General features: G+C 43.0%; 1 protein-coding gene across 10 annotated transcripts in view; it reads left to right on the forward strand.

The window, feature by feature from the left end:
• Positions 1–26,008, forward strand: part of Btrc (beta-transducin repeat containing E3 ubiquitin protein ligase) — a 175,440-nt gene extending 149,432 nt beyond the window's left edge. For 9 of the 10 annotated variants that reach the window (XM_038347901.1, XM_038347927.1, XM_038347952.1 and 6 more), the window contains 11 exons: positions 2,569–2,800; positions 7,366–7,552; positions 12,334–12,430; positions 13,087–13,224; positions 13,673–13,791; positions 16,834–17,083; positions 18,075–18,193; positions 19,862–19,972; positions 20,488–20,566; positions 23,503–23,695; positions 25,680–26,008. In XM_038347901.1, the coding sequence (XP_038203829.1) occupies positions 2,569–2,800; positions 7,366–7,552; positions 12,334–12,430; positions 13,087–13,224; positions 13,673–13,791; positions 16,834–17,083; positions 18,075–18,193; positions 19,862–19,972; positions 20,488–20,566; positions 23,503–23,664 (1,494 nt within the window). In that variant the 3' untranslated portion in view covers positions 23,665–23,695; positions 25,680–26,008. The remainder of the gene's footprint in view (positions 1–2,568; positions 2,801–7,365; positions 7,553–12,333; positions 12,431–13,086; positions 13,225–13,672; positions 13,792–16,833; positions 17,084–18,074; positions 18,194–19,861; positions 19,973–20,487; positions 20,567–23,502; positions 23,696–25,679) is intronic. The other variant, XM_038347910.1, reaches the window with a different exon arrangement.
• The last annotated feature ends 1,052 nt before the right edge of the window (positions 26,009–27,060 follow it).

Raw genomic sequence — 27,060 nt, forward strand, 5'->3', positions numbered from 1 at the left:
CATTAATCTGTGTATCACCACAAGGTCATGGCCTACCAGCAAAGTTTCAGCAGGTCTATCTCCGGGTGGCAGGTCCATGGCGTCTCTGACTCTGCCCTTCTTTCTCCCAACAATTCAGTTCCATCTTCCCCACCTACCTAAGTTCTGCCCTATCAACAAGCCAAGGCAGTTTCTTTATTCATTAATGGTAATCACAGCACACAGAGGAGACTCCCACATCAACCTTCTAGGACATGCTTCACCCAGTCAGGATCCTTGTATGTGTGTCACCCTCATACCTCGTAGTGCTTGTCCCTGTGCTCTTTCATCCTCCATTTCTGTCTAAGCATGGTGGCTCAGGCTCTAGGGAGTGAGTGGAAGTTCCCTGGGCTAGCACCTTGGATAGTGACTCCACACCCTGTTATCAGAGACTCAGTTGGTGGGAAGAGCCACCTTCATGTAAGAGAGAGGGTGGAGTTGGTAAGAACACATGTGGAGGTCAGTGATCAGACTGCTTCCCCAACGATCCCAGACCCTGTGCTCTCAAAATTTCCACCACCTAGGCTGCTCTTTCCCCATGTGACAGGATGTTAAATTCAGCTCTCACCCCATCAGGAAAGCTGTCTGTGACCAGGTAGAGTAAGTAATTACATTTTTTTAGTTGCTACATAACATCATGGACTTGGCAAGTTCCGATGCACCTCTCTGTTAGCTCCTAGTTCTAGAGCTTGGAAGTCTGATTCATCATGGTTGTATTCTCTGTTCAAGGCTGAAATCATTGTGTTGACCAAGTTCCTATCTAGAAGCTCCTGGGGAAATCCTCACACCTTATTCCCAGTGACAGACCAGTCCTTGCTGTCACAGTGAAGCTAGAGTCATGGTTAGCACTTTGTTTCTGAGCACATTCTCCATACCTGTCCACCTTCTGGGGCAGGAAGACCTCGTGTAATTAGGTAGTATTTATTAGGAAAAAATATATAATTTTTATGTGGCCAACTTGAGGCTTGTTAAGTAACACGAGCTGACCTTGAACTTGCAATCCTGCCTGAGATTCCTGAATGTTTTCCATTTAGTAATTAATCTCTTTTAAGTTCAGTGATTGTGTTCTTATTTTAGGCATAACAGCACCTATAATAGTGTTTGATCTAAGGGAAGGTATGTGTATAATTCTTTTTTAAAGACCAGGTCTGAGCCGAGCAGTGGTGGCACACGCCTTTAATCCCAGCACTCAGGAGGCAGAGACAGGCGGATCTCTGTGAGTTCGAGGCCAGCCTGGTCTACAGAGTGAGTTCCAGGATAGGCTCCACAGCTACAGAGAAACCCTGTCTTGAAAGTGTGAACCTGACTGGCCTAGAACTCATCACTATGTAGACAGTATGGTCTCAAACGCACAGAGATCTGCAGCATATGCATCCCTGTGATGGGAATCTTCATGGAGCAGTCAGAGAAATCTGACTGCCATGATAACATACTCCCCCTTCTTGCTCTTTTTTACAATTTTATTTTTGCATTTATTTATATGTGTGCACATGCACAGACATTCCACAGAGTATGTTTGGAGGTCAAGACAGCTTGTAGTAGTTGGTTCACTCCCTCCACCATGTGGGTTACAGGGATCAACTCAGGTCATCAGCCATGATGGCAAGTACCTTTTTAACTACTAAGCCATTTCTCCATTATTTTATTATTTTATTAAAATTATTTTATTCTGCTTTTTTTGGCAGCATTACTTACATCATAAGTGGTATGTGCCTCTTACACTAGAATATACGTTTCTGATGATTCTCTGCTGGTTTTGTTCATTATTGTATTCCTAGCATCTAGAACAGTGTTAGATTCATTGTAGATACTCAGTACATACTTAATAAATGATTTAGTTATTAAAATGATAGCATTTAATGCCAGGCGGTGTTGGCCCACACCTTTAATCCCAGCACTTGGGAGGCAGAGGCAGGCCAATCTCTGTGAGTTCGAGGTCAGCCTGGTTTTAGGACAGGTCCCAAAGCTACAGAGAAACCCTGTCTCAAAAAAAAAAAAAAAACTATAGTGTTGATTTTTTTGATAGCCATGAAGATGGAATTTTTGGAAAGAAAAGGTTAACTTTAACATATGAATTATTAGACTTTATCTGCAAAGATACTATGAGAACTGTAAGTATTCATTGGTCTTTTCTTTGCATGGAAGGTTTCTTATTTGACTATTAAAAAGTAAGTGTGAAGAAGTAATTATCTAAATGTCCAGTAACGGCTACATACAAGAAAAAGCAAATTAACTTCTTTGCTTGCTAGTAATAATTATGTACTTCTGACTTTCACTTCCATCTGTGAATTACCATAGATTGAGAATGTCTGTGAACTTTTAGAAATGAATACTTAGCCTTCCTGCAATATGCCCGATATTCCACCTTACTCTGGTATTTGTAAGGCTTTCCACATAATTATTGTTCACAAATATCAATTACTGTAAATCCAACAAGAATAAGTCACTTGTAAAGATACAAGTTAGCATACCAGACTAGAAAATTAGACTGTTGCCTTCATTTTCAATGCTTACTGTTAAATGTTTCTTTTACTCCCTTCCTTTCTACAGACAAAACTTGCCAATGGCACTTCCAGTATGATTGTGCCCAAGCAGCGGAAGCTCTCAGCAAGCTATGAGAAGGAAAAGGAACTGTGTGTCAAGTATTTTGAGCAGTGGTCAGAGTCTGATCAAGTGGAATTTGTAGAGCACCTTATATCCCAAATGTGTCATTACCAGCATGGGCACATCAACTCCTATCTAAAACCTATGCTGCAGAGGGATTTCATAACTGCTCTGCCAGGTATGTGTGTGTTTCCTTGTAAAGTCTTAGTTGATTTGCTACAGTAGTAATGGAACTGGATCTTCCAGCCTTACCCCACCTCCCTCTTTGAGAGAGAGGGAGAGAGAAAGGGTTTCACTCCATAACCCCAAGCTAGCCTCAGATTCACTGTGTAGCCAAAATATACTTCAAACTCACTGCACTTCTTCTGTCTCAGCGTTGAACGTTCTGGGATTTCAAGTCTTTTAACACTCCTGGCTACATTTCTCTTTTTAAAATTTTATTTGGTTTTATAGTTACATGCCAAGTCACTAATTACACCTTCTTCATCTAATACAAGAAAAAAACACTGGGCATGGTAGCACTTGGGAGGCAGAGGCAGGCAAATCTATGTGAGCCTGAGGCCAGACTGGTCTATAGAGTGAGTTTCAGGACGGCCAGGACTACATAGAGAAATCCTGTCTCAGAAAAAAAAAAAAAAGAAAAATAAAAAAGAAAACCCAAAGTACAAAAATTAAATTCCATTTTACTTTGTTTTGTGTCCTTCTGTTCAGCCGTTTTTAATTGTTGGTTTAATCTATATGCAGTTCCAAATCTGGTCTTTTACCCTTGAGTATTACCTGAGGTATGACTTTTATAATGTGTTTTATTTTCAGTTTCTTTCACATTCTTAGAACTTAATTTATGGGAATTTTAGCAACAAAGATGCATGTTTGCTGGTTTGCTTGTTTACTTGAGAACAGAGTATCTCTACCTAGTTCAAGCTGGCTAAAAACCTGCAATCCTCCTGCATCAGCTTCTACTACAACCCATGACAGAATAATGAAGTTATAGGAATTATTTTTATTTATTTATTTATTTTAGTATTTTTGAAAGAATGATAAATCAGTTATTTGATGTGTGTCACACATGGAGAGAGAGATACTTGAGAGGATGCCATGATTTTTCTGCAGATCAAACCAGGATCTTGTTCATAGAGGGCAAACACATTGCTACTGACTTGCACCCCCAGTGGGGCGGGGAGGGGGTGTTGATGGGAATGAACCCTGAATCTTGTGCAAATTAGGTAAGTACTCTATCACTAAGTAACATCTCCTAGAGTATCCCAACCCCATCTTGAATGGTGATCTAAAACACTGCAAAGCATGGGAATAGGAAGTTATTATATGGGCTACAAATTTATTAGGGAAGTAGTTTCATGCTTAGTGTTAACCAAACTGTCAGGTCTTGTTTGGGGGTGCTTTTTTATTTTGACTGCATTTGATGGTTATGAAATAGAGAAAATACAAAGAAAAAAGACTGGAAAGATAGCTTGCCTAGTAAAGTATGTGCAGGCATGAGGGCATGGAAGGAGTGCATCTGTATTCCCAGCTCTGGGGAGGCAGATGTAGGCAGATCCCTGAGGCTCACTGGCCTCCATGCACACATATGTGAACACATATACATGCAAAGTAAAAAATATAATTACCCAGAACTCTACCACACAGAGAGCCCTTTGTTTGTTTGTAAATTACATACATATTATAAAATTCTGATCATGTGTTTATTTCCCAATAGAACTGGGGGGGGGGAGATGAGTCTGTCTTTCAAAGCTTAATATATTCTCCTAGTATACTTTTATTAAATATGTTAAGGTATTTCTTTTTCTTTTCTTTCTTTTTTTTTTTTTTTTTTCTGAAGCAGGGTTTCTCTGAGTAGTTGTGGAGCCTGTCCTGGAACTCGTTCTGTAGACCAGGCTGGCCTTAAACTCACCAAGATCCACCTGCCTCTGCCTCCTGAGTGCTGGGGTTAAAGATGGACTGTAGTGAGAAGCGGAGGGCTGCGTTCCCAGCGCCCTAGCTCCCGGCTACCTGGCTAGCTTATGCCCCGAAATAACAACACACAAATTGTATTCTTTTAAACACTGCTTGGTCCATTAGCTTCAGCCTCTTACTGCCTAACTCTCACATTTTGATTAACCCATATTTAGTAATGTGTGTAGCAGGACGAGGGGAGGCTTACCGGGAAGATTCTAGCCTACGTCCATCTTGGGTCGGAGCTTCATTACATCTGCCCGAGGCATCTGCCTCACTCCCAGCATCCTGTTCTGTCTACTCCACCCACCTATGTTCTGACCTATCAGGCCAAGCAGTTTCTTTATTAATTAACCAATGAGATAATCAGATAGATAGAAGACACACCTACATCAATGGACACTACCACCACCCGGCTCTATAGTACTTTTTGCAGTGGTCTGACATACTATTTAATCCCTTCATTAGTCATTTTTCCCATATAAATTATACCATGGTGGACATTCTTATGTACCCAAAGTAGAATTGCTGTATTAAAGAATATGAGGTGTTTCAGTGTGGTTTGATTTTTTGTTTATTTGTTTTGGCTTGTTTGTTTGGGTTTTTTGTTGTTGCTGTTTGTTTTATGGGTGTGTTGGAAATTGAATCCAATGCCTCACACATGCCAACAAACACTCGGCCACTAACCTTTACCTGCTGCCTTGAAACATGAACTTTTTGAAGACTTTCTCCTCCTCCTCCTTTGAGGCAAGCTCTTACTATGTAATTCAGACTGGCCTTGAACTTTCACCATTCCTCCTGCCTCACTCTCCTGGGAGTTTTTAAAAGGCTTTTGGTATATGTTGGCAAGTCCTCCTCTAAGAATAATATACTATTTAGTAGCCTTTTCAGGACTGCATACTATTACCTTGCTTAATCCTTGCCATCTGTTTTTAAAATTTTGTTTTTATAAACCAAAATTACCTTTTAAAATTAAATACTTATTTGTATATTATATGTAGCCACTTTAAAACAAATTGTATCTCTATCCTTTGCTAAATAAAATAGATGTTTGCCCCCTTATAACATCTGGATTTTTTTTCTAGCCATAGGCAAACAGTTTTCTTTGTAAAAACAATCCGAGTGTACTTACTGCTGTGTTCTTTCCAATCATTGAGACATGCTACTGTCTTAAGCTTAGACACTAAGAATTGAACTGGAGTCGATTGGACTAGTGTATTATGCCTCATACTGATCCCTAGTGTGTATCTGCTGACCAGGCTATCCGGTATTAAATCATGTCCAGTGCTTAACAGCCATTTAAATTTCTAAACCTACACCATCTGGCTGCATTTAGTAAACCAAACTACTTCAAAAATTGCCTATAATCCATTAATGTAATGGTTTTGTTTGGAGTGTTAGGTGAAATTACTTTCAACGACTTATTACTCTGGTACATTGTAAAAGATCAGGAGCAATCTGATGGCAGCCATTAAAAATGTAAGAATGCCTTTTGGAAACTTGTGATGTTGTAGAAACTTTGAATATAAAGATCCAGGAAACATATCATCATTGTATTTTGTATAAAAAACTATTTATTATATCTTTAATTGGCTTATAGTCATATTCCTTTAATAAGAATTAGGTGATGGATGGCTCCATCTGCTTATGCTTAAATATGAGCGTGTGATGCAGCAAACAAGATCCATCTAAAGCTTTCTCCCCAAGTCTGCTGGGAACGTGACGGATATCCATACAGTTTTTATAATTAGAATAATGTTTAATAAGCATATTTGGATTGTTGCTAATGGCATCCAAGTGTGTCTCCATATGATTCAAGGGAAATACACATGCATGCTGTCAGTCCTTCTCAGTTCATGCCTGCAGAAGACAGACTGTATGATTCCTTCCCACCTTTTGAGCCTTCAGAAAACCTCAAAGATTAATAATGTTTTTGTCTGACCTGTGAGCTTAGAACAGCTATGACAGGAAGTGTTATTAGGGTGGTCATCCTGTTTGACAGGCTCTTTTCCGCTGAGACTTTGATACATATTTGGGTGGTAGAAAGCTTTAATTGGGGAGCACACTATTTTCCACCAATCAGTTTGCCATGATTTCTTCTGAATGCTACCCAAGTTATCTATTGGTAAGATTTTTTTTTTGATTTTTGGTCAACTGTCACTTAGGCTTTATAGCAATAAAATAGTTGGGTTTTTTTTTTTTTCCGCATGCAGTGTAGCTCCTCTTCGAACTTTAATATCCCTGTGTGTCCTCTCAGGATGTTCCTGTGGCCGTGTCTACCTCCCTCATTCCCTGCCCCAGCACAGTCCGGTGTGCTGCCTCTCCCCAGTATAAATGAGGGCATTTCTTTCATTGGATAGCTTTGGAACTGCAGCAGTAATAGAAGCAGAATGAGGAATGGACCTAATATCAAGATTTCGGGGGGCCTGAATCACAGAGTTTGAGATGCCATCCGTAGAACATCCCCTAGTGTTGAAATCCATATAGATAGATGTGAACAGTTTTCTGGACTCCTTTTTATTTTTAATGTCTTGGGGATTTTGCTGGTTGTTAGCTTTAACTTCCTTATCTAACAGAAGATGGAAAATACTGTTCATTTCTGTAACCTTATGGAAAAATTATTGACACTCATTTTACCCAAGTCTCTACTTGAGAAAGAAACTGGCCCACACTAGGGACAGTGGCATGCCTTCCTCACACAGCATGTGCTGTTCTTCTAAAGGGCTTTCTGTGAAAAATTGCTCAGCACCCCCTCTGTTCTTTTTCTGTGCTTCCTTCCCCCCCTCACCAAAGCACGGGGTCTGGACCATATTGCTGAGAACATTCTGTCATACTTGGACGCCAAATCACTGTGTGCTGCTGAGCTTGTGTGCAAGGAGTGGTACCGCGTGACGTCAGACGGCATGCTGTGGAAGAAGCTCATCGAGAGAATGGTCAGGACAGACTCTCTGTGGAGAGGCCTGGCAGAGCGCAGAGGGTGGTGAGCCTTTACCTTCCTCCTACCACAGCGTTCCCACTCAAGAGTGTTGGAAGTCAGTGAGGCCACTTCGCATCATTGATAGTTATTGTGCCGATTTATAGCTAAAAATATGAGAGAATTGTTGTTCGTGTACTCAGCAGTTTTTCTCTGACCATCATTAAATGACATATTTTGTTAATACTGCTTTGCAAAAGAAAACTGGCCACCTCCTGATTAAATAAAACATTCTGCTCTCTGGTCTGAAATTGGGACTCTGCGGAAAGGCCAAGGGGCAATTGTTAAGGCAGATAGGATAGCTTTGAATCAGGTAGAAAGTATCCACTCCTGCTTCTTCCTCTTCTGGGGAAAACAGAATTATTCTCCCTCAGTAGGCTTCCTCTATTTAGTCCCCACTTCCAGTGTCTCGTTACCTTTATAATCAAAAATTAATTTTTATGCCCAAGTAAAATAAAACTATAGCTACCAGGAAGAAAAAAATAGAATTTAGTATAAATCATTGTTTCTTCTTAAAACTTGTATATTTCTTTAAATTTGTGTGTTTAATTGTGACTTCCCTAAGGCCTCACGTAGTCAGCAGCCTGAATGACTTCCCCAGTGATGGTGTTCTCTGTGGCACTATTTCATTAACACTTCTTGAAGATATTTTCCTTTTTAGAGTTTTGCCTCAGAGTGTGTCCCTAGAATGTCACTATAAGACTGTCAGGTATGAATAAATCATTAAGTAAGTTATTAAGTATAAATGATAATAGATATGTGTGTCCCATGATTGTCTTTGAAATTAATTTGGGGGGGTCTTTTTTTTGCCTATAGTCATATACAACCTCCAATAGTTAGGACTACTAAAGGAAAGAAGGAGGCTGGCAAGTGTGGGACCCCTAACTCTGTAGCAAGACCCTGTGTCAAACAAGTTTAAAACCGGTCAAGGGCCTCAGGTTCCCACATTGTATATACAAGGCTTTTGAGTTCAGTCCTCAGCACTACAAACAAAAAGCAAATCTTCATGTAGCTGGGTGGGCATGGTGGTCCATACCTATAATCCCAGCAAGGAATGCAGTTGAGGCAGGAAAGAGACAGATAAATAATCACAGATCAACTTTCCTTAGAATTTTCATAAAATTACACTGGACTCTCTTGCTTTTGTATCCTTGAAATCCATGGGCTCATGAATAACCTCTGAGTGGTATGGCAAGAGTTCCAGGGGTTTCTGTCATTTGAGCTATTAGGAAAACTTAAAACCTTTACTCTTAAATCCCAGGTCAGGGATCCAGATGCTATCAGTCTTCTCGCTATATGATTGTAAACCAGAACTTGTTGGGGTTTTTTTTCCTCTTGTTTTCCTCTCAGGTGTTTTTCCTATCCTTCCTTATAATGTAGAAAAGTAGAGATTGCCTTTACTTACTGACTGCATGGTGTTCAGAGTCCATCAGCTTTAGAAATGGAGCACACAGTTGCTTACTTGTGGGAATTTTAGGGTGTCTGAGAAGATTTCTATCCCTCAGGAAAGCAAAGAAACTCTCCTCCAGATTCAGGCCTTAAATAACAGTTTTAAAAACTCACTTCTTAGCTAAAAAGATTTCATGCGCCATTAAAATACACTTGTTTGTTTCCATCTGTACTGTAAATGACAGTAGCCTTCCTCATAAACAGTAGCGTGTTTTGAAGGCAGGGAGAACAAGGAGTGGGGCTTTCATAAATGCAAACGCAAAAGCAGACTTCTGTTTAGGGTTAATCCTAAACAGTGGGATCTTTTATGTTGGTTATAAAGACAAAAACCATCATTGAAAAGACAGGATTTTAGCCTTTATTTTTTTATTAAATAGTTTTTGTGTCAATCAAACTGAGGATTTTATACATGTTAGGCAAATATTCTACCCCTAAGTTAAATCCCACTCCACTTTTTAGCCTTTTAAAGCAGCCCTTGAAGAGCAATGTCTTCATGCAGTTAGAGCCACTATTTCCCTCTCTTCGACCTCAGAACCTTACACACACACACACACACACACACACACTCTTTGCAAGTCGTTCAGCTTTATGACAGATTCCCTTGTCTTTGATCACATGGATAGAATTTGACTTCTATAGTCCCATGAAGTGGCAAACACAACTACTTGTGTGATCTGTGAATGCCTGTTTAGTGTCTTTGGGTGACAGTTATGATGTCTCCCTTTTTGTTTATTGTCTTTGTGTTTGGTGGTCGTGGTGTTGAGGCCTCAGCCTTCTGAGTGCCGGGATTACAAGGCTATGCCAAATTCTCCCTTCTTCAGAAGAAATAATTTATGAACAATTTCTCATTTCCTTCCTTCCGTTCTTTCCTTTTTTTATTATTTTTTTATTATGTACACAATATTCTGTCTGTGTGTATGCCTGAAGGCCAGAAGAGGGCACCAAACCCCATTACAGATGGTTGTGAGCCACTATTGTGGTTGCTGGGAATTAAACTCAGGACCTTTGGAAGAGCAGGCAATGTTCTTAACCTCTGAGTCATCTCTCCAGCCCCCCGTTCTTTCCTTTTTAAAAGACATTTCTTTATAGCCCTGGCTGTCCTGGAACTCACTCTGTAGACCAGGCTGACCTCAAACTCACAAAGACCCTCTTGCCTCTGCCTCCTGAGTGCTGGGATTAAAGCCCAGCTCATTATCTGTTTTTGAAGATATTGTTACCAAGCCCTCTGTGTTAAAGCCTTTTCATGTTGTTCCTTTCCCCATACAAGTGTCTTTGAAAGTCCAATTTCTTTTCAAAAGTATACAAATAAATATGGTCTTCCTAGAATGATTGAATCACCAAGATTTAACTTCCACTCTGCTGTTATATTTCATCCTAGATAGATCTGACAGTTTGCCCCTCGGACAGGAACTTCGCAGTTTTCTCTCTTAAATAACACTAAGTAATGCTCTCTGCTCAGTAATGGTAACTCTTAAAAGTATGATAAAGGACCACTGGGGAAAAGTCCATTTTCTTAATCAGGAGATCACATTTTATGATAACATTCTAAATTTAATATTCACATTTATCATGCATTCACATTCTCACAGGTACCAGACAGTTTGCATAGAAGTGGTCCCTGTTGTCGAAGAACATACACCTTAAAAGATTTTGACTTAAAATAGATACAGACTGGAAGCCAGTTCTCAATATCTAGCTACTTCTTTGTAGCATCTTTGATTGGAGAAATTAATATACGTTTATAAAGGCATGGTAAAGACAGTGGGATAGAAAACGAGATTAGAGATTCATTTAAATCCAATTTCCTGAGGATATAGAGAAAATACATTGAATGTGATGAAAATCCTGGAATACCTTACAGAAAACAACAAAGACTCAAAGGAAGACAAGAATCTCAGGAATGGTGGGCACTGAAAAACAACAGTTAAAAATCTCATCTGCATCCAAGTGTTTACATAACCAAACTGTTCAGAGAAGGATGCCACTAATCCAGAATTATTTCTCAAAGTAGCTTACTCACCCTTTATGTTGGTGTATCAGATTTCATAGTCGTCCTTTTTAAAAAAAAAAACTGTTCTTTTCACTTCTTTGCAGATTTTCTTTTCTGTATTAAGATAGACAGCAGACCCAGCTGCCTTCCTAATAGGAGATTTCCTCAACTAATTTTCAAGGTGTCTAATAGGGAGAGGGCAGGGGAGAAGCTCTCCTGAAGACATGAAACAATTAATTATATTGTAATGGTGCTATAGAGGCAAAAGTGGATGACTGGCCCAGAGAAAACATGATTTCTCTGGTGCCAGGATTACACTCAGAGGCATTTCTGCCTATCTCCACTTTGCAAGGCACGGTGCCAGTGAGAACAGCAGTTAGCACACCCATAGTGGGCTTTACTAGCTTACACACCGTGTTTGGTGGGTTCTTAACTTCAGGATGAGGAATTAAATTTTTTGCCCAGCAGGAAGTGATTGCCATTTACCTTTTTTTGGGGGGGTAAGGGGGTAGGGAGCACTCTAACTTGCGATGTGAGTGTTTGGAGATACGCTGTTAAAAGGAAAGAGATGCTAGCAAATGTTGCTTGCTGGAGTCGAAGATATCAGGAACTGCGTGTACGTGTGCACACAGAAACACATCTGTGAAAGCTAGCCTCCTACCTCACACATGATAGCATGGCATGCTGAGCATGTCTCCTCACCTCTTTCCTGCCTGCTGCTGGGCACTCGTGCAGTCCCTTTGTTTGTCCTCTGAACTGAGGACTGCCCCATGGTCAGGAATAGCCCCAGTGACTGGGCTAGCATACCTGCCCCATGTGATAAATAACTAGAGGCTTGAGCTCCATCGCAGAAGCACAGGTGTTACCCAGCATGCTAGGCTTCCTCTGACACTGGCACAACTTGGCTCAGGGTCTTGTGGTAGAGTAGCAAACGACTTACCTAGCAATGTGCACACAGCTCAGGGCTCCAGCCCCAGAGCCAAGGGAGAAAAATAATAGTTATGATTATTAACCAGAGGAATTACCATTATTATCAAATGATAAAATCACTAAATGTACAGAAGCCTAATCAACCAGTAGATGAGTATACGTTTATCTGAGTATATGTTTATCAGCATCCCAAAGGGGTTGGTGCTCTGATGTTCTGTACTGGAGTTAATATTGATCAGGCTCCTTAGATACCAGGAGGTTAACACTTTTTACATGGGACTCCTAAAATCGCCTTACCGTCATGCCTTGCAGGCTAGTCAATGGCTATTATGTGGAATAGCAACTGAAACACTTTGAAGAACTACAAACTTCTTCTATATGGATTTATGATCTTCATTGGTAAATATTTGTTTTTTAGGGGACAGTACCTATTCAAAAACAAACCTCCTGATGAGAATGCTCCTCCCAACTCCTTTTATAGAGCACTTTATCCTAAAATTATACAAGATATTGAGGTAAGAATTGATGTATTTCTGGATATATGATGTATTTCTGGATATATACTGAGTGCTGGGGATCATTAGTATGCTTAGCTTACAAGTATTATTACAGAAAACCCATTAAGGTATTCAGTGTGGGTTAAAAATCAGTGTCTTTTCCTAATGAATAAGGTTGGTAAAGGACAGAAGACTCCCAGTCGATTTTTGTGTAGCTTTAAAACCTTTGTTTACCGACAGATGAGAGAGCAAGAGGGGATTACCACCTTCCTAAAACACCAGGGAGACCTAGAACTCGTAAGCTGACAAGCTTCCTTGAAAAGTTATCAGTAGGCATTGATGCTGCATATCTAAGAGAAGCACTGAGCATGCAACTTTACATAGCTTTTATACGTTTGTATCCCTTAGAGCTGTGGCTCTCGCCCCTCCTCATGCTGTGACCCTTTAAAACAGTTTCTTATGCTGTGTGACCCCCAAACACAAAATTATTCTCATTGTTATTTTACAACTGTAATTTTGCTATTGTTATGAGTTGTAGTGTAAATACTCGTGTCTTAGGCAACCCCTATGAAATGGTAGTGTGAGTCACACCCCACATGTTGAGGCCCGCTGCCATAGAGCCATTGGTTTGAGTTCTTTCCTAATTAACTGCTTCTTCAAATTCTCCTTTTCAGACAATAGAATCAAACTGGAGATGTGGACGACACAGTTTACAGAGAATCCACTGCCGCAGTGAAACAAGCAAAGGGGTGTACTGTCTACAATATGATGACCAGAAAATAGTAAGCGGCCTTCGAGACAACACGATCAAGGTGAGGCCTCTTCAGCTGAGGAGCACAGCTGTGGGAGTGAGGGTGACTGTGTTCATAAAGCAGCCTAAAGCATAAGTCCTAAGTGTTGTTTCTAGGAAGTGATAATTTTAGATTGGTTCTAGTACCAAAACCAATTTCCTTAAAGGGCAAGTGTCTGCTTCTCCCCAGAGAATCATACAAATGGATAGTTCCAGGGTTGAACTCCCTTCTAGAAGTGTGCTGATGGAAGCTGTTGTTATTTTGGCCTTCCTAATTATAGGCTACTCTTCCACCTTAATGAAAGGATAAAGTTAGCATTAGACTGAAGTCAGCACATCCAGGTGTCGGCTCTACCTGGAGGAAAGAATGCAGTCTCACCCCCTCCGCCTTGCCGTTTGGGGGTCATACATGTACAGAGCAACAAGTCTCCACAGCACCCCACTGTGACAGTGATCCTTTGCCCTCCTAGATCTGGGATAAAAGCACATTGGAATGCAAGCGAATCCTCACAGGCCACACAGGCTCTGTCCTGTGTCTCCAGTATGATGAGAGAGTGATCATAACTGGATCATCGGATTCCACTGTCAGGTAGGAAATCTCAGGCTCTGAAACACTCTTTCTGTCACAGTAATTCTCTTTTCTTTAAAAGTTTTTATTTAATGTGAATAAATATGTGTGTCTGTGTAAAGGTGTCAGATCTTAGAGTTAGCTTCTGGTTGGTCACTTGTCACTATAGAGCCAGACCCTTGATTTTGGAGCTATTGGGTAGATTTCTACTTTGGCATGTTTAAGAAGCTACACACAGGTTTTAATTTAGAGAAGCACCTGGCATAGGAGCTTTCCCTCTCTTTATGGGAAAGCACCTCACGGGAGTGCAGGAAGGGAGCGAAGCCTCCTTTCGGGTGATTGTAACTGCAGTGCAGGCGTGCATGAGCCCTTCAAGTGTGTACAGGTAAACAGGGCTCGTTCCTTGCCAGCCCCTCCCCTGCCGTCCCCACAGTGTTTAATTGCAAGTTCCACTCAGGGAGGGGTTCTCAATTTCCAGAGGCACTGGTGATTTGATGGCACAGCCATTATGCTGCTGGAGTCCAGTGTAGCTTGAGTTCAGGGTACCAGCCTCACTGCTGAAAACCTGCTAGGAATTTCACCTGAAGCTAAAGAATTTAGCAAACATGATACATCAAAAGTAACTTTTAAAAAGCTAGAATAAAAGGCAGTTAACTACATTGTTAAATTCTCTAAAGTTATTCCCTGCAAGTAGGAAAGGCTGCTCCTTTGACTGCTAGGCATAGCAGGCCGGTCCTTGCAGTTGTTGGCAATTAACTTCATCCATGCTGTGGACGCCTTACAGTGGCTGGAGCACAGCGGAGATGTTTTGTTTGCTAGTTTTGGCGATGTTGGGATTGAACCCAGGGCTTAGCGTGCTAAGCAGCACTCCACCTCTCAGCAACACTGCAGAACAGCATGGCTTTCCAAAAGGAGGGCTCAGCTTAAAAGGGCAATAAAATGTTTTAAAAACCAAAATTGATGTGCAAAAGTAGAGTAGTCAAGGTAATTTCCATCATGACACTGTTTTCAAGCTATCCAAGGGTCCCCACTGCTATGAAAAACGTACTTGGAGTAGGAGGGAGGACTCTTGTTGACCCCTTGCCCTGAAAAGCACAGAAATGGAACCTTGAACTTAGAATATACATAATTCTGACCCTTGATCCAGGTGGAAAACTTAACATTCAGGGAAGTCAAACTCAAGTCTACATTACTAAGTCTGTGGCAAAACATCGTGGCCATTGTTTCTGTGGGCAGTCACTGGCACAGGTCCTACTGCTATTCTTTTTTTTTTTAATCATTTTGTTGATTATTTGGGAATCTCACATCATATGCACCAATCATGCTTACCTCCCTGTGATGTGGAATTCCCCTCTGTATGCTGTGAATACAATTGGTGAATAAAGAAACTTCTTTGAGCCAATAGCAGAGCAGGGCAGAACAGAGGTAGGCGGGGGAAACTAAACTGAATGCTGGGAGGAAGAAGGCTGTGAAATGAATAGAAGCCATGTAGCCCTACCAGAGACAGATGCCAGAACTTTACCCAGTAAGCCACAGCCACGTGGCAATACACAGATTAATAGAAATGGGTTAAATTAATATGTAAGAGTTAGCCACTAAGAAGCTAGAGCTAATGGGCCAAGCAATGATTTAATTCAGTTTCTGTGTGATTATTTTGGGAGTCCAGGCAGCCTGGAAACGAACAAGCAGCCTCCTATAACATCCCTGTCTTCCCATGCCTCCCCATGACCCCCACCCTTAAAAAAATTCCGTTTTGTGTTGTCCACATATTTAGTGGAGCATAGGCAAATACCTAGTGGCCAACTGTCTAGGGAGATGCATCTGCCAGAAGCCATCAGCTGAGGAGAGCATGCAGTGGCCAGAGCAGGACGGAGCTAGCTCTTCCATGATGCCAACTTGGCACAGGAGCAAGGGGCAGGGCCAGCTTTCCCATGCCCACAAATATTTACATGGCTTCAGGTGGCAGCCCCAACCACAGGCACAGACCCGCTCTTGGTTCTCCCTATTGCTATTCTTTTTCCTGGTTTACATGTGTGTTCTTAATAGAATAATATTAGGATAGTAATCCGAAAACCTGTGACAAATTATCAGGGGATAATGACTACTTCCTCATCCTTGAGCACTATAGCTTGGCCAGATTTCCCATCTTAAGGTTTTACCCAGGAAACACCTACTTCATGTCTTTTCTCTTTGTCTATGCTGCTTCCTCATGGTTCATTCATACCCTGCCTTGGGGCTACAAAGGAAGAGCACAACAGTTGCCATATAAGTGGGGGGTGAGGGGCTGGAGAGATGACTCAGAGGTTAAGAGCACTGGCTGCTCTTCCAGAGGTTCTGATTTGGGGCTCACAACCGTCTATAATGAGATGTGGTGCCTCCTTCTGGCAGAACACTATATACATAATAAATTAATTTTTAAAAAAGTAGGGGTGACTGTCTCTATCTCCATCCATCACCAGATGAAGGTTCTATGGTGGTATACAAGATATTCATCAGAGTGGCTATAGTATAGGGCCAGTTCAGGTGCCCTCTCCTCAGCTGCTCAAGGAATGGAGGGCTGACTGAGAAGCCAAGGACAATGGCACTGGGTTTTGATTCTACTGCATGTACTGGCTTTGTGGGAACCTAGTCTGTTTGGATGCTCACCTTCCTAGACCTGGATGGAGGGGGGAGGACCTTGGACTTCCCACAGGGCAGGGAACTCTGACTGCTCTTTGGACTGGAAAGGGAGGGCAAGGGGAAATCGGGGGAAGGGGAGGGAAATGGGAGGAGGGGAGGAGGTGAAAAAAAATAATAATGATGATAATAATAATAATAATAAAAGTGGGGGTGAGCCGAGCATTATGGTCTCTTAGTCTCTTGTTAGGAGGCAGGTGGATCTTTGAATCCAAGGCCAACCTGGTCTACAGAGTAACTTTCAGGACAGCCAGAACTACAGAGAAACCCTATTTCAAAAAGAAAGTTGGTGTTTGAGGGAAGAGGCATTGACGGTGAGCTCCATAGTCAAGAAAAGGCAGCGCACTGAAGCCTAAGTTCCATCTAATTCTCTGCTATCCTTTTCAGAGTGTGGGACGTAAATGCAGGTGAGATGCTAAACACATTGATTCACCACTGTGAGGCAGTTCTGCACTTGCGCTTCAATAATGGCATGATGGTAACATGCTCCAAAGATCGTTCCATTGCTGTATGGGATATGGCCTCCCCAACTGACATCACCCTAAGGAGGGTGCTGGTGGGACACCGAGCTGCGGTCAATGTTGTAGACTTTGATGACAAGTACATCGTTTCCGCATCTGGGGATAGAACCATAAAGGTAATGGGCCACTTTTCAGTGTGTTCACAAGGTGTAATAAGGAGTTGGTGTAAAAGTGTGATTGAGGACAACTGTATACATAAGCATTATGGTACAATAATGTAATGTTTAATTCATTTTTTATTTCTATAAATAACAGTAATGGACTGGAGATGTAACTTAGTGGTAGCTTGACTGGTATGCCCAAGACCCAGCTTAGAAAGATAGTAATAGTTATTCCAAGTGTGAGAAGAGCAGGTGTAAGTTTAAGATCAAGAAAATAAACATACTGGAGCTGAGAAAATGGCTGGGCTGATGAAGTTCTTGTCGCACAAACATTAAGGACTGAGTTCAGATTCCTAGCAGCCATGTAAATGCCAGATGTGGCAGCCTAAGTTTATGATCTCAGTGATGGGTACGAGGGCAAAGATGGTAGATCCCTGGTGCTGGCTGTCCAGCCATTCTCCAAAGCAGGAAACTTCGTGTTTAAAGACCTGTCTCGGAGAGTGAGTTGGAGGAGCTGAAGAGGTGACTCGGTGTGTTGAGACAGAGGACTGCCTGCTTTCACAAAGGACTCAGGTTTAGTTGTCAGCATGCAAATAGTGGCATAAAACCACCTGGAACTGCAGTTCCTGGGGCCCTGACACCCTCTTCAGGCATCTGTGGGCTCCTGCACACACATGGTACACACAAACCCAAGTAGACACACATACGCATAAAAATAATAAATATATCTCTAAAAAACTGGGTGGAAAGGAACTAAGGAGGACATTGAGTATGCACACGCAGCATGGAGAGAAGGCCAGTTCTGTAAGAGGAAGAAGTAAGAAGCAGCCAGCTTCACATTAGTCCCGTGTTACCACGAACTAAACTCAACTCTGATTTACATCGCTGTTCTTTGAGACATTGGCATTCTCTGGTGACTCACTTCTGTTTTCTGCTTACCCAGTACTCCATTTTTACTGGCAGATGTGTACCGATCAGCTGCTCAGTTGTCATTTTTCTCTCTCAGGTATGGAACACAAGTACTTGTGAATTTGTAAGGACCCTGAATGGACACAAACGCGGAATCGCCTGTTTGCAGTACAGAGACAGGCTGGTGGTGAGTGGCTCATCCGACAACACCATCAGGTGAGCAGCAGGTGCCCTTTTCCAGAAGTCACCATTTGTGCACAGAACTCATGGTCTTTAACTGTCTGTTTGTTGTTGTTGTCTGGGTTTCGAGACAGTTTCTCTGTGTAGTCTGGCTTCCCGGAACTGACCTCTAGTTCACAGTGTCCACCTATCCTGCTTCCTGAGTGCTGGGATTATAGGTGTGGAACACCACTACCTAACTTTGTTTGGTTTGGTTTTGATTTTGATTTTTTTTATTCTATTTTCATATATCCCTTCACTCCTCCCAGTTCCCCCCCCACACACACACACACCTCTCCTCTCCTCTAGGTCCAATCAAATATGTTTCCTCTGAGTAGCTTCTTACATGTCTAAAGTGTGCCCTCCCGGCGAGGCAGCACAGAAAAGCTTTTTGTTGGTGTGTTTCCTTCACCAAATAGACCTATTTCAGGGGAACTGCTTAAATAAGAAACTTAAGACAGCTAATGAAGGTTAAGGGCCCTTCTTTTAAATTTCTTTCCTGTAGGGCTGGGCAGTGGTGGCATACGCCTTTAATCCCAGCACTTGGAAGGGAGAGGCAGGCAGAACTCTTTGAGTTCAAGGCCAGTCTGGTCTACAGAGCTAGTTCTAGGCCAGGCTCCAAAGCTACAGAGAAGCCCTGTCTCAAAAAAACAAACAAACAAAATTCTTTCCTGTAGCTGAAAAATGCTAATAAATAAAGGCCATTTCTCCATGTCACTGTTGTTGAAAGCATAAAGAAAAAGGAGGGAAAAAAGATTGTTTCTCTGCTAGAAATCATGACTTTTCACTTCAGTACAATAGTTGGCCAGAGAGCCGATTGTCTTTAAATTTGAAGATTCTACAAATCTGTACTTTTTGTATTTTTGTCCTTACAAAGATGAATGACAGAGAGGTGATAATAATTTGGAAATTTTATCTGTCATCTCCTTTCCTTCAGTGCCTGAGGGAAGAAAGAGGTAGGCCTGATGAATATCAAACCTGCCACTCCTGGAAATCAATGGAATTGGGTTGAAAGCATTAAAACTACTGCCGCCCACTGACTTGTCGAGGTGGGGCTTTGCTCCCCTGCCGCTGGTGACTGTGCTGCACAGCGCTGAGGGCAGTGTCCTCCGCAGAGAGGGGGCGACTTTGTGCAAGTGGGGCTCAGTGACAAGTGTTCCTCACTCTTAGGGGGACTCCAGGAAGAATTACTCTCCCTTCCTAGGGACTGCACGTTGAATCCCCGCTGGAAGAACCTGGTTTCAGAGTTGTGTAAAGCATTGCGTTTTGAAAATATTTACAGCATTTGGACTCAAATCACACTTTTTCTGCCCAAATTACATGACAGGAAATGTTATATTGAAAGTAATATACTTTTATATGAGTGACTGATATTTGTGAAATTTTCAAATATATTTTTATTTTATGTGTCTGACTGTTGCCTGTGAATAGTATTCACACCCATGTGTGACTCACACCCAAGTTGGTCAGAAGAGTGCTGGGTCCTCTGGGACTAGAGCTATGGAAGGTGATGAACCACATGTAGGTGCTGGGAACCAGAGCTCCTAACCGCTCAGCATCCTTCCAGCCCCCTCTGTGAATGCTCAACGGATGTGTGAAATATATTGTAATATTCAAGACTTAGGAGTGAATCCATGTAGTTACTTGACTCAGTCTTCCTTCCAGATTGTGGGACATAGAGTGCGGTGCGTGCCTGCGCGTGTTAGAAGGCCATGAGGAGCTGGTGCGCTGCATTCGATTCGATAACAAAAGGATAGTGAGCGGGGCATATGATGGGTGAGTTCACTAACAATGTGACAAGACAAATAAATGTAAGAGCTCAGGCTGTAGCAGTAGCAGAGCATGTGCTTAGCCTGTGCAGGACTGGGCTCAATCCCTAACACCTCCCTTCCCCAAAGTCTGTGTCTTCGTCCTCCCCAGTTTATGATGTTGACTCTAAAGTTAAAATACACCATTAATTGGTATTCACCTCTCTCTCTCTCTTGCTTACTCCTTCCTAAAACATTCTTTTTAGTCATTAATTGTATTTGTATTGATCATTATTTTGGCTATTAGATTCTGTATTTGTCTGATTTGCCCTATAAGCCAGACAAATCCAGCATCGCAGGCCAGGCATGTAGAGTGGATATTCTAAGAGAGGATGTGAGAGCACAGCCCCAGACCCAGACGTCCTCGATTCCTGGGAGCTACATTTGCTACCCATTCTTATTGCCCTGGTTTTGTTCTGTTCTTCCTTGTGTTCCCTTACGTTTGCTTTTAACTAAGACTTTTGTCCCCCTTTTGATCTTCAGAAAAATTAAAGTATGGGATCTTATGGCTGCTTTGGACCCCCGTGCTCCTGCAGGGACTCTTTGTCTACGGACGCTTGTGGTAAGAGTCTTATTGTTAAAGGGGGTTGAAGAGCAGGTAGGGGAAGAAATTAAATGTTAATGTGCTGTAGAATATAGATCTGGATTTTATAGTTAGATTCTCACAAAACCTACAAAGTGGAAAAGCAACCAATACATGACAATAAAATATGTTTAGATAGTGCCTTTCATCCAAAAGTGCTTTAGAGACTGTATATGGAGAGGACTGTGGCAGCTGCTTAACAGCTGCATGGTACCTCTCCCACATGTAGTGCAGGAAGTGAATAAGAATTCTGTATCCACCAGAAGCAGCAGGCGGTACTGAGGGAGAGAGAATATAATTACGCAAATTGGAACTTGTCCAGAATCTAAGGACCTGAACACCTGTACTTGAAAAAAAAAAGTACTCTGGGACTCACTGGGCCCTGGTCAGCTCCTTAGCTCTGCGTCTCATTCCCTGAGCAGTGCCTCCAGCTCCTCAAGTCCTGTCACCCTTGACCCCTGTCCACCCCATGCTTGAGCATCTTGACACTTGGCAAGAGAAGTAAGTCAGGAAGAGAAATAACACCTTCAAATGCTTTGTAGCGGGGCCTCATGTGGCCCTGGCTGGACTGCATTGTGCTCCTTCTGCTCCCATTTCCCTAGTGCTGGGACCACAGGCCTGTGTCCACCGCAGCATGAAGTTCTTTGTCACATTATAAGCCACAGGCTCAGACTGACAAATGTTGCTTTAGCTAGATGTGTGTGGATCCAGAGTAAAAGAAGGAAAACTTTGTCTTTCTCGGTTTTAAAGCACTTTCTTAAATTGTGTATGGTGGCATACACATGTAGCTCAGCATTTAGAGGCTGAGACAGGAGAATTGCCATGTGTTCCTGAAAGGCCTAAACTACAAACTGAGACCCTGTCCCTTAGACCCAAAAACCTAAGATTGGATGCATTCTTTCAGTACCACATGAGCTTCGCCTGCTCTCTTCATACATGCCTTCAAGTGGGTACTCTATGCACATGTCTGTAATCACAGACCTTAAAAAGGAGGCAAGAGGAGCGGTGGTGCACACCTTTTACTCCCAGCACTCGGGAGGCAAAGGCAGGCGGATCTCTGTGAGTTTGAGACCAGCCTGGTCTACAGAGTGAGTTCCAGGACTTCCAGGGCTACATAGAGAAACCCTGTCTCAAAAAAATTAAATAAATGGATGGATAGATAGATAAATGAGGCAAAGAGATTGTGAGTTTCTGACCACCTGACTATATATAGAGATCATGTCTTTAAAAAGAAAAATCGAACTTTACAAATAGAGAATGGTGGTGAGTGCTTATAACCAGAACTCAGGCCTAAGGAAGAAGGATCTTGAATTCAAGACAGGCTAGGACTGTATAGCAAGACTTGTTCCCCAAAACAAAACAAATAACAGTAACAACATAAGAGTATTCAGCTCGAGGGCTGGAGAGATGGCTTAGCAACAAGAGCGCTGACTGCTCTTCCAAAGGACCTAGGTTCAATTCCCAGCACCCATATGGCAACTCACAACTGTCTATAGCTCCAGTTCCAGGAGGGCTGACACCTCACACAGACATATGCAAGCAAAACACCAATACATGTAAAATAAAAATAAATGAATCATTAAAAAGAAAGAAAGAAAGAAAGAAAAATAGGTATTTAAAAAAAAGAACATAACCGGGCGGTGATGGCACACACCTTTAATTCCAACACTGGGAAGCAGAGGCAAGCAGATCTCTGTGAGTTCAAGGCCAGCCAGGTCAATTACACAGAGAAAACCTGTCTTGAGAGTCAAACCAACAAACAAAGAATGTTGACTAAAATAAGCTAGGCACAAAAAAATTAATAAATAAACAAATAAATAAATAAATAAATAAATAAATAAATGTGTGTGTGTGTTTGATATGAAATTTAAGAATAAGTAAAAATCAGTAATAGCACTAGAGTGCAGATGAGACTGACTAGTAACAATGTCAAAAGCACTTTCCAGGAAGAGTAGCCATGCCTGATCTAGGCAGTACTTACTACCCTGATGCGCCAGACTAGGCTCCTGACCTCACGAAAGCCAGCCATTAGAATTTTGCAAGTTGTGGATCCACCAAATGTGGATAGCTTCAAATTGGTCATTGTAGGACTTGGTGCATCATGAAAATCTGTAAATGGTTTATGTTTTTATTTTATGTCCATGGATATTTTGCCTGCATGTGTATCTGTACAGTGCAATGCCCTCAGAGACCAGAGGATGTCAAATCCCTCTAGAATTGTAGTTATAGATGATTGTTATCTCCATGTGGGTGTTGGGAATTGAACCTGGGCCCTTTGGAAGAGCAACCAGCATTCTTAACTGTTGAGCCATGTCTCCAGTCTCAAGAAGTTTAGTTGGCACACATTTACCAGCACCTGCTGTCCACCCCTTGACATCTGATGGTCAAAGGAGCTTGCAGGAGATGATAGGCCAGGGAGGTACCAAGAGTACTCTCCTCTCCTCTTGCCTAACCCCAGTTGATAGTGACAAGCCAGTATCTTCTTTGCCATTTTGCCTACGTAATACTGCTTGTTTACTGTGTTCCTGAGACCAGTTATTGCCAGGTATTTGAGTATTCCATCCTAACGTTAGTGAAACTGCTTCCTGTCTGTGTTTGAAACAATGACTGAGGGGGCTGGAGAGATGGCTCAGCGGTTAAGAGCATTGCCTGCTCTTCCAAAGGTCCTGAGTTCAATTCCCAGCAACCACATGGTGGCTCACAACCATCTGTAATGAGATCTGGAGCCCTCTCTGGCCTTCAGGCATACACACAGACAGAATATTGCAAAATAAATAAATAAATAAATAAATAAATAAATAAATAAATAAATAAATAGAAACAATGACTGAGCACACCGTAGCCTTTATAGGCTCCTTTAGACATGATGTTTTTGATTTTGGGTCAAAATCATACTTTTGTTTCTGCTTCCTTAGGAGCATTCTGGAAGAGTTTTCCGACTCCAGTTTGATGAATTCCAGATTGTCAGTAGTTCGCATGATGACACAATCCTCATCTGGGACTTCCTAAATGATCCAGCTGCTCATGCTGAACCACCCCGCTCCCCTTCTCGGACATACACCTACATCTCCAGATAAATAACCCAACACTGACCTCATACTTGCCCGGGTATGAAAAGAGCTTGTATGTGTGGCCCTGTGGTAGGAGGTGGAGTGTTGGCTATGAGGTGCTGCTATGTAGTGATTAGCTGCGGGCAGGCCTGCTTTTCATCCTGCCCAGCTCTCGGCTGCTGGCTAGCTTATGCCCAAAAATAATTACACAGAAACTGTATTCTTTTAAACACTGCCTGGCCCATTATTTTCAGCCTCTTATTCACATCTTGACTAACCCATATCTAATAATATTTGTAACACCACGAATGGTGTCTTACCGGGAAAGATTCAGCATGTCTGAACAGCTGGCTCCATCACATCTCTCTCCCTGAGCAGAGGCATGGCAGTCTGTCTAACTTAGGAGAGGCGTAGCATCTGACTGAGACATCTACCTCACTTCCTTCTTCCTGTTCTGTCTACTCCGCCCACCTAAGGGCTGGCCAGTCAAATGGGCCAGGCAGTTTCTTTATTAGCCAATGAGAGTCCTCCATCACTGCTACCTCCTGGGAGTTCTCCCTTTCAGTCCCTTGCTCACCAAGCCCTAGACAGCAAGAGGCATGGACTGAAGCAGGGACTTCCATGGTAGAAGCTAGCCAGTTTCAGTTCTAGAGGACTCTAGAATTCTTGTATAGGAGTACCAGTAGTTCCTTCAGTACAGTTTTATGAAAGTACACATTCCCACCTTTTTTATCTCCAGTCTCTACTCCATCCACAGGAGATTCCCTATGGTTGGTTGGTTTGTTCATTTCCAGCAGTAACATGAAGTTGGTATCCTTCCCAAATCTCTAGCAGCTGTCTAAGGCAGGGCGAAACCTAAAATGCCCGGGTATTGTCTATGAGCGCATTTGCAGTTGGCTTCTGGTGCCATCACTGGGTCAGATGTGTTGAGTTATTGAGTCCTAGGAAGAGCGCCAGCTTTGGGAGTGTTGCCTCTGTGCCTTTCTGTTTGTCACACTCGCCTTGGTTGTTGCAGCAGACATGCCTCTCACTGCACTCCTGCGCCTCTGTCAGTCTTCCTGAGGGAGGGAGTGTGTCTCTGGGGGCTCCCCTCAGTGTCTCTGCTGTTGGAGGAGCATACTTGGTTCATGATTCTTCAGCTAAGTCACACTGGCTGTGTGCTCGTGGGTGTAAATTCACAGACTGTCGTATCCTGATGAGTGAAATGAGTGCAGAATCTGCTCATAGGTCCGCATGGAGGTAACCATGGCTACAGTGGGCCTTGTCTGCCCTTTCGCCAGTGTTTAGTGTTTTCCAGTGTAATAGTATTTTGTTATTGGGTGGGGGCTCCTGGGTATTGAGTACCTGGCCTGCCTTGTGTTAAGTGTTTAACCATGGAAATGTGCGCCTAACCCTCGCTGTTCGTATTCTCCCTCACTTTGCTTACATCTCTCTCCTCACACTGATGAAGCAGACATCCCCTGAGAATCTGGTTCTGTCTTTGTGACTCATCTAAGGTCTCTTCTTGGACGATCTTACCTTTTCCCATGACTTTAGCTCTCACTTCAACATAGATGACTAGCAAATTTGTATCTCCAGTGTCACTCCTGCCTTTATCTCCAGACCTACACATCAGTCCTTAAAGAGACCAGGAGCACTTTTAGTATCTCCATACCCAAGCCAGCTTCCCGCCATACATACTTCTTAGAGAGATAGCACTGTGCTCCAGGATGGTGAGGCAGAGCCTACAGAGCCGTCCCTGCCTGCTCTGTTGTTGCAGGGAGCAGGGGAAAGCATGCACCATCCCACCATTGTTCACTCTTATCTTAGGATATCAGAGCGCCTCTGCTCAGAGGCGCTGTCTCCTGAGCACACAGCTAACCCTGTCCTTTGTGTAAGTCCCCAAGGAGACTGTGACAGAAGCACTTTGTGGGCAGGGAGCAGCCCTTGGGATGGATCCCCAAGTCTTTCTCATTGCCAGCCACATGAACATTCTTTTTGTCTTATAGCAAGTGGAAAGTACAAGAGAAGGGCTAATGACTGTTGGCTGTGTTTCCACACAGGACTCGTTAATGTCGCAGTATTTAACATACCTGCCAAGACCAGGGTGAACAACAATCACACTCCTACCCGGATTCCCCGGATAGATCAGCGAGGAGCAGGGCTTTGAGACTCCTGTTGGGACACAGTCGGTCAGCAGCTGACCAGGATGGTCTGCTCGGCACACCCGGCTGCTTCAGTGCTGCTATCAGAAGATGTCTTTATCTTGTGTGAATGATTGGAACTTTTAAGCCTCCCTTCCTGTTCCCTCCCCTTCCCCTCTGCACCTGTTTCTCTCCCATTGGGTTCCAGACAAAGATGACTTATAAATATATTTAGTGTTTTGCCAGAATCTCTCTTCCTTTGCCATTAAGCAGAAGAACTAGTTTCCCCATATGGCCTACTTCTAGGGGACGGGGGCTGCAGCTTCCAGGCAAAGAATGCCTGGCCTCTCCCTGTTAATGCAGGAGTGTTCAGCACCTGGCCGGAGCAGTCCAGGCCACTGCGTGGGAGGAGACAGCTGCCTGCACATCCTTAGAGGAGAGAGAGGGACATACACACTGGAAGATCTGCACCTGCTGCTTCCTCCCCCACCTGGGCTCTGTCCCCCTTCCTCCTCTCCATCTTCAACCTGAGAAGGCATGTGCCGTGTCCTCATCTAGCACGAGGCGGATCACCCAGAAAGTGCGACACTTGGAAGAGTTTGAGTATCCTAACTTCCAGGCTTTTGCTGCACATGACCCCGGGCAGCGGTGGATTCGTGAACATGACACTCGCCATGTTTGCAGCTTTCTCTCTGCCCAGGGGGGGACAGCAGTGTCCTGGCGCCGGCAGTGGTTGTGTTTGCTCTGGACTCAGCAGTCTCCTCGGTTCCATGTAGAGTGGAAAGGAGCTGCTGATTGCATTTCCTCTCATTAACAATTAGATGTGTAATAAAAAGCATTGTGCTTCATCTTAAATCACTGGCAAGGCTTGGCCTGCAGAAAGGCTTGGAGTGGCCAGCGCCAGGCACCACTGCACTCTGTACCGTGGCTCACATCTGTTTCCTTGACTGAGCCGGAAAGCACCCAGGCACCCGTAACTGCCCAGACTGTGAGCACAGCAGCTTAAGAGATGGTCAGGAGAAAGCTGGTTCTCCATTTAGGCCAGTAAATATCTGTCAGTCTAACTGTCTTAACCTTGCACGGCAGATCCTTCTTTCTGCTTCCCCCAAACCCAGTATTTGCAGAAAGGCAAGGCTGCCAGAGGGGATCAGGGTGAAGCTTGGCACACAGGGTTACTAGTAAGCAGGAGCCTTCTCTTCCTTTCCCTCTCCCTGCCTTATTTTGCTGTCCACTTTCCCCAGCCAGTAAACTCTGGCAGTCAGTAAAAACATAAGTGACTGAACTTCCTCGAGGGCTAACC

Source organism: Arvicola amphibius, chromosome 1, assembly GCF_903992535.2.
Source record: "Arvicola amphibius chromosome 1, mArvAmp1.2, whole genome shotgun sequence".
Classification (NCBI taxonomy): domain Eukaryota; kingdom Metazoa; phylum Chordata; class Mammalia; order Rodentia; family Cricetidae; genus Arvicola; species Arvicola amphibius.